Genomic DNA, 13,228 nt, shown 5'->3' with positions numbered 1-13,228 from the left:
AAACGGACCTTTCAATTAGCAAACTACCTAACAATTCAAATGCCAAAACACCTGAGGGAGGTATTTACCTGAGCCAGATTCGAACAGCTTGATACCATGATAAAGTTTGAGAGATTTAATGGCATTCCTTATAATGAGCAAACCTGTATTTGTCGGGATCATGAAATTGAGAATATAGCTCACATATTGTTTTAGTGCTAACTGTACCAGCAGGAAAGAAACCTATATCTCGGTCCATATATCAAACGAACAATGTACTGGGATACCCACATTAGAACAACATACTTCATGAGCAGTCAAGATTCAAAAATATCTTTCATTACAGCTCGACATTAAGCAAAGCAATACATCTGAGATCTAGATATGTGGAGATGATTGGGGTAAATTGCAGGGATGATGAAGAATTTTGATATATGATTGTAACTTTATTCTGACTATTTATCGTATTACTGACTTTTGTATTATTATTTATCTACCCATATATCTTTAACCTTGTACACAGTCTTACAGAGTGATTTATTAGTTTTGTAGCTATATAGTTTTGTATCTATATAGTTTTATTATATTTTTATTCTTATTCCCATATGTTTTACTCTTATGTTCTCTTATATAACTCTTATTTATAATTTTACACAGAGTTTTATATAGAATTATATAGAATTTTATCTATTTTGTATTTGGCATTCTGTATTGTGGTACTTTGAGATGGCCTATGGGCTAATTAATAAATATTGATTTCCATGATTTAGAGCTGGAGCAGGCAACTGGTAGCCCTCCAGCTATTGATGGACTGCAACTCCCATCACTCCTGGCCACCAATAGTGAGGGATAATGGGAGCTGGAGCCCAGCAACTTTGGGAGGGCTGCATATTCCCTATCCCTGATTTAAAGAGAGATTCAGCAAATTTGTTAGTATATTTAGGACTAAAAACTAGACCTACAGAATCCAGATATTTGCTCTGTTTCTTTTACCAAGCATTAATAGAGGGTGAAAGTCATTTTCTTACCTTGCTCATACTGTCAATTTCAGCTGTCCTCTGCTTGATGTGTAGAGCTGCTGCATTAACTCTTTCCTTTTCTAGTTTTAACTCCTGCTTTTCTTGCTCCACAGTCTCTCGGTCTCTAGCCAACTGCTCCTCTTTGGCTCTCAACTCACTGGCTTTGATTTTCAGGTCTGCTTGTTCCTAATAACAGAAAATTCAGAGATCTCATATTTCTGTGAACAGGGTATAAGGCAGCTCCAAAGCTCTTTTTAATGAAGTTGAGACAAAATGTACATACTACTCCTTAAATGTACAAAATGTTTCATAAAAGTACGTTGAAGGACAAATAGAAACAATATTTACTAATTACACTTTTTCTGTCATTTCTTATTACTTTTGAAAGTGACCCTTTGTTAACAGCAACAAATAATGATGTTATTGTCAGCGCAACTGCTGGGGTCCAACAACCACTATCAGCAACTCCAATGAGTCCTGGGGTTAAATCAGACCCTTGTAGCAGAGGTGGCAATTTCCAGAAGCCAAAGCATGGCTCCAAAGTCCAATTTGGGATGACAGCAACTGGATGTCTTCCAGGAACTGCAGCAGTGCAGGAACCTCCGGGGACACACAGCAAACCGATGCTGTAGCTTCTTCTGATAAACCACCAGAGAAATAAAGTCCCCAAAGTGGTCTTTATTCACAGTGCTATAATACAAAACCAGATCTCTAAAACTCCATACCATACCATACCATACCAATCCAACTCCTTCTACAAACCCACACCACACCCTTGCAACCCCTGGGCTTATATAGTCTCCAGACCATGTGGTCTCTCAAATTCAGTGAGTTCAGGGGTGTAGCCATGTCATGTGTCTCCTGTGCAATCTAGACACATGGTTTCATCATCCATGGCTACGTGAACTTGGGCATTGAAGTGTCCTTGAGCCAATGAGCTTCAGCTGTGCTGATCAACCTTGCCACTTTGCTGAATGCTCATGGCCAAACACACACACATCAAGCATTTCCCTGTGTGCTGTGTTTTAACCCTTCAAATCCCTGACAGTTATTTGTCATTCATTATTTTCAGTCTCCATCCAGTTCAGGCAATAGTTCTTCAGTAAAATATCCTTTAGTTATTTTTAGTTACCTTTATCATTGTTTTTAATATTTTAAGTTCACATTTCATTTTCCCTTTTATACTATAAGCTGCTTGGGACACCCTAGTACAAGAAGAAGGTAGGAGTAAATTACTATAGTGACAAGAGTTATTAGTTGTGCCTGCAATTCATTCATGCAGTTTTATTTTTATTAACTTCTATAGGATAGGGCATTGCTGCTGAGCTATTCAAATAGCCTTGTACACTCCCCCCACCTCTAATTTTTTACTTCTTAAATGAAATGTTCATAAGTTTAAGGACTGAGCTGTGGCACTGAAAGAATTCCAGAATGCAGGGTCTTCTAATTAAGTCCATTTTACCTTTGCAAAGCTCATAATGGCCCCTTCTCTCTGAGAGTCAATCTGCAGAGCCCGGTCAACCTCCCGTTCTGCACGCTCTTTGATCAGTCTCTGTTGGGTGTGGAGCTCTGACCACTCTAGAGCCAGTTTACGGCGCTCCTCAGCACATTTCTGCATGACCGATTTCTGCTCTTCAAGCAAAGAATTCTAAGCAAGTATGATGAGACAGGGAACAATTTAATCTTTGTATTTCAATACTGTTGTCGTTAGGTGCTAACAAGTTGATTCTGACTAGCGGCACACTTATCATAGGGTTTTCTTGGCAAAATGTATTCAGAGAAGGTTTGCTATTGCCCTTCTCTTAGGCTCAGAATGTGTAACTTGCCCAAAGTCACCCAGTGGATTTCCATGGCTGAGCAAAGATTCAAATCCTGGTGTCCTTGAGTCTTAGTTCAGCACTCAAAACACTATACCACTGTAGATACTGCCCAGTACCTGATTCTCCCTGGACAGATCACAAAAAAAAGCTTCAAATCATATAATAAAAAATAACACAACAACACATAACTGTAAAAGCCTTTAAACTTTACAACAGCAACAGGAGAACAATAAAACCAAGTTAACACCAAAGTAAAGCCATCATCAAAGAGGTACAAGTGATTCTTGAAAGCACTGCTGTGAAGTTAAATTAGATAGCAAACCAGTTAATCAAAATAATACTTTGTCTTCCATGACTGTCTATCTTTTATTTTCCCTTAGCCATCTCTATTGAAAAATGCAATTTTTCTAATAAGAAAATCTATATGGGAATAGAATGTGTCTCCTTTTTGTTTATATGGGGGAAAAATCTCTTTGTCTCTTCTAAAAAAAGAGCAGTGGCAATACAGGGAGCAATCAATATCATGTAAGAACACCTCTGCTCACACAGGTTGCATCTGCACCACAGAAATAATCCACCTTGACACAACTTTAACTGCTATTGCTCAATGTTACGGAATTCTGGGATTTGTAGTTTGGCACCAGAGCTCCCTGACAGAGAAGGCTAAATGTCTCACAAAACTACAATTCTCAGAATTCCATAGCACTGAGCAATGGCAGTTAAAGGGATGCCAAACTGGAAGAATTGCCTCCTCCCCATTCCACAAGTAGAAGGCATTAACTGGACACACTTTATAATATTTACAGACAAATTTATACATGGAAAATTCAAAGGAGAAATGAGTTTTTTAATGGCTGGGAGAGGGATGCAAATGTTGTTAACTTATATTTCCCACCCATTGCTATAAGTGAAGTTCAGGAAAATGCAAAAGATATACAGTTGGCCCTCTGGATTCGTGGACTTCAGATTTGCGGTTTTGATTATTCGTGAATGGGAGGACGGGCACCGGCTCTGAAAAGACACAGGAGGGTGGGGGAGGAAGATGAAGAGAGGCAAGCGCGTGCCTGCCTCTCTTCAGCTCCAAGTTCTCCTGTGTCTTCCCAGAGCCCAGCTGGGAAAGGGAGAAGGAACCTCCTTCCCCCCAAGTTCCTTTGCCTGCCCCATCGCTCCTTGGGCTGTCTGGGGGGGCGATCGAGCAGGCATGGGAGGAAGAGGATCCATTCCCCCCCCGGACTCCTTTCCAACTGGATCACTGCCAGGGTGCCCTCCTTCCTTCTGATCCCAAGGCATGAGGGGGTCTCAGACCCCTCTCTTGCCTTGGGAAAGGAGGAAGAAGGGCCCAGCTACCCCTCTCCCACCGGGACCCTATACCTGCCCCATCGCTCCCTCAGCTGTCTGGGGAGCGATTGAGTAGGCAAACAGAGGAGCTGGCTAAAGAGACAGGAGGGTGGGGGATGAGGAGAAGGAGGCTTCTCCTCTTCCCCTCATCCTTCAGTCCCTATAGCCAGCGCTGGGAAGGGACAGGATGGCAGGGCGATGAAGGGAGGCAGGTGCGTCTGTGCCTCTTTCCCCCACCTGCCTGATTCTTTAACTGGCTTCCTAGAACCAGTTAAAGGCAGAGAGGGTGGGGGAAGAGCTGGCAAGCTCCCTTTGGCCCCTCCCATGCCTCGGAGTGAAAGTGGGCGGGCCTTGAGTTATTCATGAATTTTTCATATTCACAGTGGTCCTGTTCCCCTAACCCCCATGAATATGGAGGGATAACTGTACAGGCATTTCCCTCCTGCACCTCTATATAGTCTGTAGGAATCACAGCATGCTGAGAACACCATTTTACTCAAGCAATATAGACACTTCTAACCTTTGCCCTCTCTAGTTCTTCCCTCTCCATGGCCAGCTGCTGGATCATGACCCTCCTCTGCTCCTCTAGAGAGTGCTGCAAAGATTCCACTTTGGATTGTTCTGTGGTTACCCTCCAGCGTTCCTTAAAGTACAAACACACCATAGTTGAGGGAAGGTCTTACCTTTCAGTGAGGCAGATAAACATAACTAGGTGAAACAGGAAGGAATAGCAAAGACATTATTGAACAGGTGCTACCAGGTAAATGCCTGCCCACTCACACATGGAAAACAAACATGATGCAATTCCATACTATACAGGCAGCAACCATTAGGAAAAGTCATCTGGGCAAACAAAAAGGAAGACTCCTTATATGCTGACCAGTTATCTATTTACTTTTTCTTAGTTTCTCCAATTTATTATTCATTAATCTAGAAATAGCCCAGACACCCTTTATTCCAATATGTTACAGAAAAAAGCCAATGTAATTTACAACCAGACTCATTGTTTTCAAGGTATTCTGTGTAAATGAAGTTACAAATAAAAATTTCAGTATTATCTTGGTAATAACCATGGTTGGTTAAATAATTTTCTTAATTCTTTCACTGGGGTATACTGAAATGCTCCTCCAATTTTACATTAATATATGTAACTTGATTCTGAATTAGTTTATGGAGAGCATTTTGACAACCATTAAAGTAAGCTAGAACCATTACTCTACTCTTTAAACACCAATATGAATGAAGAAAAATGTACTTGCTTTACCACAAAAAAATCTTTTCCCATGCAGTTCCTGAGATGCTGACAGGTGTATGGATTCCCCAGAACTCAGAAGCAAGCCAGTTCCCTGTATGCCATCCCCCTTCCCCCACTGCCCCACATAATCGCCAATGAAATTTTCAGAATCCCTTTTCAAAAGAAATGCACTCATTGCTTCATTCAGTGTCCTGCACTGAACTGGTAGATCTGAGTGAAATTTTGAGGCAGCACTGACTAGCCACTGAGTTCTCATCTCTATTAATGCTAGCAAATAAATAAAGCCAAGGAGCTGTAAAGGACATAAAATCACTAGCTTTCTCATTATTAACAACTTAAGCAGTCCCAAGCTCAGCATTTTCTTTCAGCATTATTGCAGGGAGGTGAGAATAAGCCACCATTCCATAAGCCTTGAATCCCAGTTCTCATGTTTCTGTTAAGACATCTACTTGCTGTGAAGCACTTCTATTCTAGCATGAGCTCACCTGCTCCAGAAGGCGAGTCTGGTCATTTAACCTGGCCTCCATTTTAGAGATGACCTCCTGCAGCCGTCCTCGCTCATCTTCCATATCTCTCTGCTGCCGAGCCAGACGATCTTGTAAAACTTTTAAATGGAAAGAAAAAGACAATAATTACTTCCGCTTTTTTGAATCTGAAGCAAGAACCCCAACAGAGTGATAGACTCCTCTGACTAGTGGGTATCCAGTGATTTCTAAGGGTCTATCTCTAGAAGTGAACTGGAAGATGGGGCACCCCCAATCAGAAACCTGCACACTTGATTTATCCTTGTAAGACACAAGCAGAAGTGCAGAAAAGATGTGAGAACCCCCATGTGCTCTATTTTCACGATGTTTGGGGCCCTGAGTCATTTTAGGCCAAGGCCTTTTTAAGAACTGGATGCTTTGAAAAGATGCCTCTCTTGAGTCTAAAATGGCCTCGAACGTTTCAAAAATGCTCCCCACAATCCCAAGAGGGCATTGTGTGACTTTGGGGACAATTTTTTTTTACCTTTTACTTTTTGTGCTGGGTGTTTCTGGTAGTGGATGTACACTTGTCCCTCCATATTTGCTAGGGTTAGGGGCACAAGACCCCCATGAATATGGAAAAAACACAAATAACAAAAACACCATGTTTTTACCTGAAAGGGCACCTCTCTAGGAATCTCTAGGTCCTCCAGGGCAACTCTGTGGCGAACGTCTAAGAGACACTGACCACAAATGCTTAGTGTATCCTCTCTAGGAATCTCTAGGTCTTTCAGTGCAACTTTTAGTTAAAGTTGACCATAGAGTTGCACTGGAGGACCTAGATATTCCTAGAGAGAACCTATTAATCAAACCCGTGAATAATCAAATCCACAAATATGGAGGGATGACTGTATATCCCTCCAAGATCTCCCAGAGTGGTACTGTGGCCCCCTAATCTACCATAGTCACCCAACCCTGATATATAGATAATAAAATGTATTTATATTTTCCCGTCTCTCCCTGGTGAATCGAGGCAGGATTACAACCTAAAAGGAGGATACAAACAAAAGGCACGACAGTAAAATACATGTAACTGACAAGTAAAACAAGCAATCAAAAGCAGAGGTATGATAGAAAAATTCTAGTCCTAATCAAAGAGATAGGACAGTGTTTCTTACACGAGTTTGGGTGGATAGGCTCGCCGGAGGAGATCCGTCTTAACTGCCTCAGATGGGGGAATAGGGAAGCAAATTATAGACCACAGCAAGTCATTTTACCCCTAGAGACCAACTATGTTAAAAGTGCCAAAAAGCATGAGGAAGACCTGGATGCCCGAGTGTCCCATATACCCCTTAGCTGTTCATCCCGTTGGCGGGCCCCAATCTCAAGTCCTTGGTGCGTGGTGTGATGAGTAGCCTCTACTTTGTTGGCAAGATCATTCAGGTTGCTTGAGAACTTTTCCATTTGGTCAATGATGCCATTCAAAGACCTGCAGAAAGTAAGATCAGCATCATGTTGGTTCATAGGTTGCACTCATTTGTGTCTCAGAGTTTTGTTTACCATCCACATCCACAGAGTATAAACCAATTTATGTTGTAGGAAGGATTAAATATTGGTTTGTCTGGATCTTTCCAGCTACAAATTCACCTAAAACATCATATAAGGTTCCATTTTAGCATTAAAAGTTACATTGGCCTAAGTGTGCATGTGCCTTTTCTAATTAATTTTACTAGATTGTCAGTTTGAAATACTTGGGCCAAAGCCTCAAGATCCACAAGTTACCATCAGAACTCTTATTATATTTGTGGAGGATATGGAACCCAACCTTATTATCCACCTGCACTTCCTCTTGTGTCTCACAGCAATGAAGAGCAAAATGCCTTGAAGGATCATGACTCTCGAGTAACATGTCTATTCCTTTGTTAACCGAATATCCAAAAGAACCCCACACCCTTCAAGCTTCTAACCTTATTTAAAAGGGTGGAGAGTTCCTCCACTGCTGCTCTTTTCAGAAGCCCTTCAAACTTTTCCACCTCACTTCCCCAGTGGCACTGCCAAGCCCTTCACCTAGACCAGGGATGGAATTGTGTGGCCCTCCAAACATTCTTGAACTGCAATTCACTGACTATGCTGGCTATGGCAGCATAATTTTAGTTCAATACAGTCCTCCCTCTGAATTTGCAGGGGATCCTTTCTGGACTACTCCATGAATTTGGAAATTCAAGTATATTCAAGCCCCATTGCTTTGAATGGCCACGTGCTCCTGCGTGCAGCCATGTGCACGTGTCATGGGTGCGTGCACCATTAACTTTAATGGCGGTTGCCCCTCTGTAAATAATCAAACTCCATGAAAACAGAGGGGTGACTGTAGAATGAGATATACCTTCCACTTCTATTGATGCCAATATAATGGTTGCCTCACAGAAAACTACTTCTGAACAGGCCAACAGCAGCAGTAAACCAAAGAAACCCAACTCATTCATCAGCCACATATCATGATCTCCTATTAAACTTGAATGGTTATGTTTGTATATTGGATTGCAGAAGGTGCCATTCCTTCTACAGAGAGTTTCCCAATTCTCATATGTATCCAGAAACCCTCATATGCCTAACAACTCTGACTATCAATATGCAAAGGTATCTTGTAGCAACTTTAAGGCTGAGTAAAAGAAGTTGTAGCACAAGCTTTCACAGCCTTAGTTTACTTCCTCAGATGTATCTGAGGGAATAGACCACATCTACGAAAATTTATGCTACACTGTCTTTCACTCAGTTAATAGTGCTACCAGATCCTTTTGCATGCCGATATTCCACACTAACATGACTATAGTTTTTTGTGAGTTTTTCGGGCTACATGACTATGTCTTTGATCTCTCTGGCTTGTGACATTTAACTGAATTTCCTGCTAGCAACGTCTGCTAAACACTGTTTCAAAAATTTCCAGCAGACATTAACTTGACTTAACTTACCAGATGTCTACTGCAAACTAGACACAATCGTTCATTTTCTCCTAATGTACTCATTATTTTTACTTGTGTTGACTATTCTTTATTCTGCTTCCTTGGAATCACAAATCAACGCAGATGTTACCTGGTGTAGGAGGTAGCACTGGTCACTGCATCAATTTCCTGAGACTTCAGTTGCTTCAGCCGTTGTAGTTGTTCTTCGTGGTCTTTGCGCATTTCCAGAATGGACATCCTAAGTATCAAAATGGGGGAAAATACACATCCGTATACAGAAAATGGAATAAAACAGAGCAGGGTGCTTGAGTATGTATACATAGACACCTTGGATTCACACAGAAAGCTTAGCCACATTTTGAAGGATTAAAATGCCAGCATTTGGCAAAAGAAATGGACCAGCATTTCTGACTTGTATTCCCGAAAAGCACCACCATCTAAGGTGCAATTGTTTCCACATGCACCTCAACATCCTTTGCGTACCTCTGCAATTCCTGTAGCCTATCGATCTCCTTGGCCTTCTCTTGCTCCATCTCTGTGAGTCGGCGCTGATGCTGGGCTAGCAGCTCTGATTTGACCTGCTCTGCAGTCTGGCAGTGAGACAAATATTGCTGCGCTAACTCTTGGTTCTCTTGCCGGAGACGCTCCTCACGCTGGTGGGATGAATCCTCAATCACCTTCATGCGGTTCCTATCCTCAGCAAAAGCCCAAATGGATCCCAGTGTTGTGGTTGAAAAAAAGAATTCAAAACATTAATGCAATTAGGACTATATATACTATTAGAACAAATAATTAAATAGATCATTTCAGGGTCTAACTAATGGCTTAGACTTTGGAAATAGAGCTCTTTGGGTCTCTCTGCCTTCCCTGTTTTTGATTACTATCAATGAACTTACATTACTTCTTTTTGAGGTTGCATTTCATCTGCTGTTGTCTTTTATGCTGTAAGTTTTTAATCTTTCATGAAAGAAGTTCTCAACTTCTGGTCCTCCAAATATTTTCAACTTCAACTTTCAGAATACCTGACCATTGGGAATGGGAAAAAAATAACACCTGGAGGACTAAAGGCTGATAACCACACAGTCATTATGATAGCAAAAATTCTGTGTCCTTGCTCTTCCCCAGCCACCAAGCAGGCTTGAACGAACTGTTCCTGATCATTCTCAGCTACATAAAGACAAGCCCTCCAAAGGTATTGTTAGGGCTGGAGAAGCTGTTAATGTAATCTTAGCCAGGAGCTGGATAAGGACAGGTTGCTTACCTGTAACGGTATTTCTTCGAGTGGTCATCTGCGAATACATACAAATGGGTTTCACTGCGCCTGCGCAGTGCTGTTCGGAAACTTCTGGAATCACTAGGCAAAGTTCACTTTGCAACATATAGAAACTTTTTGGCGGTAACCCCGCCCACCCGTTATAAGGCCCCTGCCTTCCCGCTCTTTCCCCAGTTCCGCAATTTTTCCGCCAAGCAGGCGATGGAAAGAGCCAATAAGAGCAGGACACTGAGGGGATGGACGGGTGGGATTTGTATGTATTCGCAGATGACCACTCGAAGAAATACCGTTACAGGTAAGCAACCTGTCCTTCTTCTTCGTGGTCTCTGCGAATCATACAAATGGGTTTAGACTGACAAGCTTAGGTACGCGGCGGAGGGAGTGTCCTGAAACCAAAGCTATGGTAACCAAGGTATATTATTGACACAGTAAAAACCTTGAACCATAAAAGAGTCAGTCTTTGTTTGTGCACAAACACCTCAACACAGCTACAACAGTGCAGAACCTGAGAAGGGAACGTAAGGTCATGCAAGACCAATCCCATGGCAATTTGTGCAAACTAACATTCAACAGGAATGTAAAAACAGTGGCATAATTTACATGATCTTGTAAAGAAACATCATCAGTGGTGCAATCAATGCAACCCTGAGAACAACACAGCCCTCCCGAAAGCTGCGTCTAGGATGGCCCTGGTGTCCAGCCTGTAATGCCTTATGAAAGTCAGAGGCTGGGACCAGACAACAGTCTTGCAGACATCCTCTAAGGGAATCCCCGACAGGGATGCTGAGGATTGTGACACTGCCCTTGTGGAGTGTGACCGAGCCCTGTCAGGGAGTGGTTACCCAACAGGTCATAGCAGAGGTGGATGGTACCAGCCACCCATTGGAAAAAACTCTGCGCGGACACAGGCAACTTCTTCATTGGTTCCAAGTAGCACAGAGAGGATCTCTCGGACCGACTGGAGGCAGCGGTTATGTCCAAGTGAAAACCGTCGCCTTCCTGGCACCAAGAGAGTGTAGGCTTCACTCTGCGTCCAAAGTCGGGCTGGACGCCGGAGTAGGCAACACAATGTCTTGGCCCATGTGGGAAGCAGGCAGTACTTTGGGCAAGAAAGTAATGCCTGACCGGACGACCACCTAATCCTAGTAGACTTAAGGAAGGGCTGGTCCCTCCGCAAGGCACAGAGGTCGCCCGCACAGCGGGCGGAGGTGATGACCCCAAGGAAGGCAGTCTTCCAAGTCAACAATCTCAAGTCCATCATGGCCATCGGTTCAAAAGGCTTGGATTGAAGAGCGGACAGCACCGCCTCCAGGCTTCCAGCTGGTAGCAGTACCGACCCAAGGGGGTGCAGGTTGGCACATCTCCTAAGGAACCTCTACAAGGAAGAGGTTAAGCCTCTTCCACTTAATGGCATAGGACCGCAGGGTGTATGGTTTCTGCATAGGCAGGGTCACAGTCCTCACCGCATCAGGCAGTGAGGCTAGGGCTGGATTCTCCAGACCACCAGCGGCAGGCTCTCGATGTCTGGGTGGAGGATCTGGCCGTCCTGGATCGACGGCAGGTCCAGACGGAAGTCGAGGCGGAGGGAGCATCTCTTGGAGGTGGAGAAGAGACGCGAACCAGAGCTGCCACGGTTACCACGGAGCGATCAGGATCACATCCGATTGGTCCGTTGTCATCTTGGACACCACCCTGATGATGAGCGGGAAGGGAGGAAATGCGTAGAGCAGCTCTCCCATCCAAAGGAAGGCGAACGCGGCTCCGAGGGATCCGTCCATTCGCCTCCTGGAGCAGAACTGGGGACAGTGGCTGTTCCATTCGGTCGCGAAGAAATCGACTTGGGGGGTCCCCCACCGGTCGAACAGGTCGCTGACCATCTCCAGATGGAGCCTCTACTCGCGGCACCGGAGGAGATCTGGTTAGGCAATCCGCCAGGTCACTGTCGTCTCCTGGCAGGTGAATTGCGTAGAGGAGCGTCTGTCTCTGGATGAACCAGCTCCAGACGCGCAGAATGAACTCGAGCAGGGTCCTGGATCTGGAGTCTCCCTGCTTGTTGATGTAATACATCACAGTGGTGCTGTCTGTTCTCAGGAGGACCACCTTGTCCGCGACAGCGGATTTGAATGACCTCAACGCCTTGTCGGCTTCCAGCATTTCCAACGTGTTGATGTGGAAACGTTTGTCCCGGGCGGACCACTTGTCCTTGACAAGAAGGTCGAGCAGGTGGGCGCCCCAGCCTTCCAGGGGAACATCTGTTGTCAAAGTCAGTTGAGGCTGGGGTTGCTGGAAGGGCATTTTGATGGAGACGTTGAAGCAAGCCAACAACCATCTCAGAGAAGCGGCCGTTGGCCTCAGTACCGTGAGATACCTGGTCGGGGAGTCCTCTATCAGTCTGAAGACTGAGGGGACCGACAGGAACAGGCCTGAAGGGGGCGGAGGCGAAGCCTTGCCCACAGCGTCACGAACATTGTCAACGCCATGTGGCCTAGGGCTACCCGGACATCTCACCTTTCTGTGGGAGATGCAAGGCTTAGTGAAGCTGCCAAAGCCTGAAAGGGTCCGGAGGGGGAAAGGCGGAGCATCCTTCGGAGTCGGGGATGGCCCCGATGAACTTAGCCTGCCTGGCTGGTGTGTAGTGGCTTTTCCTCGGAGGCAATCAGGCCGAGGGGCACCCAGGGTGCAAGGCGAATGGGACTGTCTCCTGGTAATCCCACTGTGAGTTGGCGGCAACAACAGTCGCCGAGATATGAAAGACTCTGTAACCCCTCTGATGGAGGTATATCACCACTGGAGCCATGCACTTTGTGAGGGCCCTCGGGGCCGTGGCAGTGGCACGCGGTGAAGCCGACGGCGAAGGCGAGGGATCTCCAGTGGGACTCTCGACTTCCGATGTGGAAGTGGGCTTCCCCCAGGTCGAACATCGCGAACCACCGGCCCTGGTGGAGTAGAGGCCGAATAGAGGCCAAGGTTACCATCCGGAACCGGCGGTAGTGGGAAAGCCTCAAGATGTCCGAGAACCGGAGGGGAGGGAGACGAAGTGCGGAGGAACCCCTCGGGTTCTCTTCTTCACCCGGTCGGTATCCTGATGGCGGGACTTCCGATACCGGGGGGGGTGTGTGA

The 13,228-nt window shown here is 44.8% G+C and overlaps 1 protein-coding gene across 5 annotated transcripts in view; it reads right to left on the bottom strand.

Annotated features, from left to right (window-relative positions):
* Window positions 1-13,228, bottom strand: part of FBF1 (Fas binding factor 1) — a 47,838-nt gene that overhangs the window by 4,374 nt on the left and 30,236 nt on the right. For all 5 annotated transcript variants that reach the window (XM_089535786.1, XM_089535814.1, XM_089535795.1 and 2 more), the window contains 7 exons: window positions 9,319-9,525; window positions 8,966-9,073; window positions 7,225-7,364; window positions 5,897-6,015; window positions 4,677-4,799; window positions 2,461-2,646; window positions 1,008-1,184 (listed from right to left, as the gene is read on the bottom strand). In XM_089535786.1, coding sequence (XP_089391912.1) covers window positions 1,008-1,184; window positions 2,461-2,646; window positions 4,677-4,799; window positions 5,897-6,015; window positions 7,225-7,364; window positions 8,966-9,073; window positions 9,319-9,525 — 1,060 coding nt within the window. The remainder of the gene's footprint in view (window positions 1-1,007; window positions 1,185-2,460; window positions 2,647-4,676; window positions 4,800-5,896; window positions 6,016-7,224; window positions 7,365-8,965; window positions 9,074-9,318; window positions 9,526-13,228) is intronic.

The sequence above is a fragment of the Sceloporus occidentalis genome, unplaced genomic scaffold (assembly GCF_023333645.1).
Source record: "Sceloporus occidentalis isolate IW3139 unplaced genomic scaffold, rSceOcc1.0.p SCAF_1, whole genome shotgun sequence".
In the NCBI taxonomy this organism is placed as follows: domain Eukaryota; kingdom Metazoa; phylum Chordata; class Lepidosauria; order Squamata; family Phrynosomatidae; genus Sceloporus; species Sceloporus occidentalis.
This window is presented reverse-complemented; position numbering and strand designations above follow the sequence as displayed.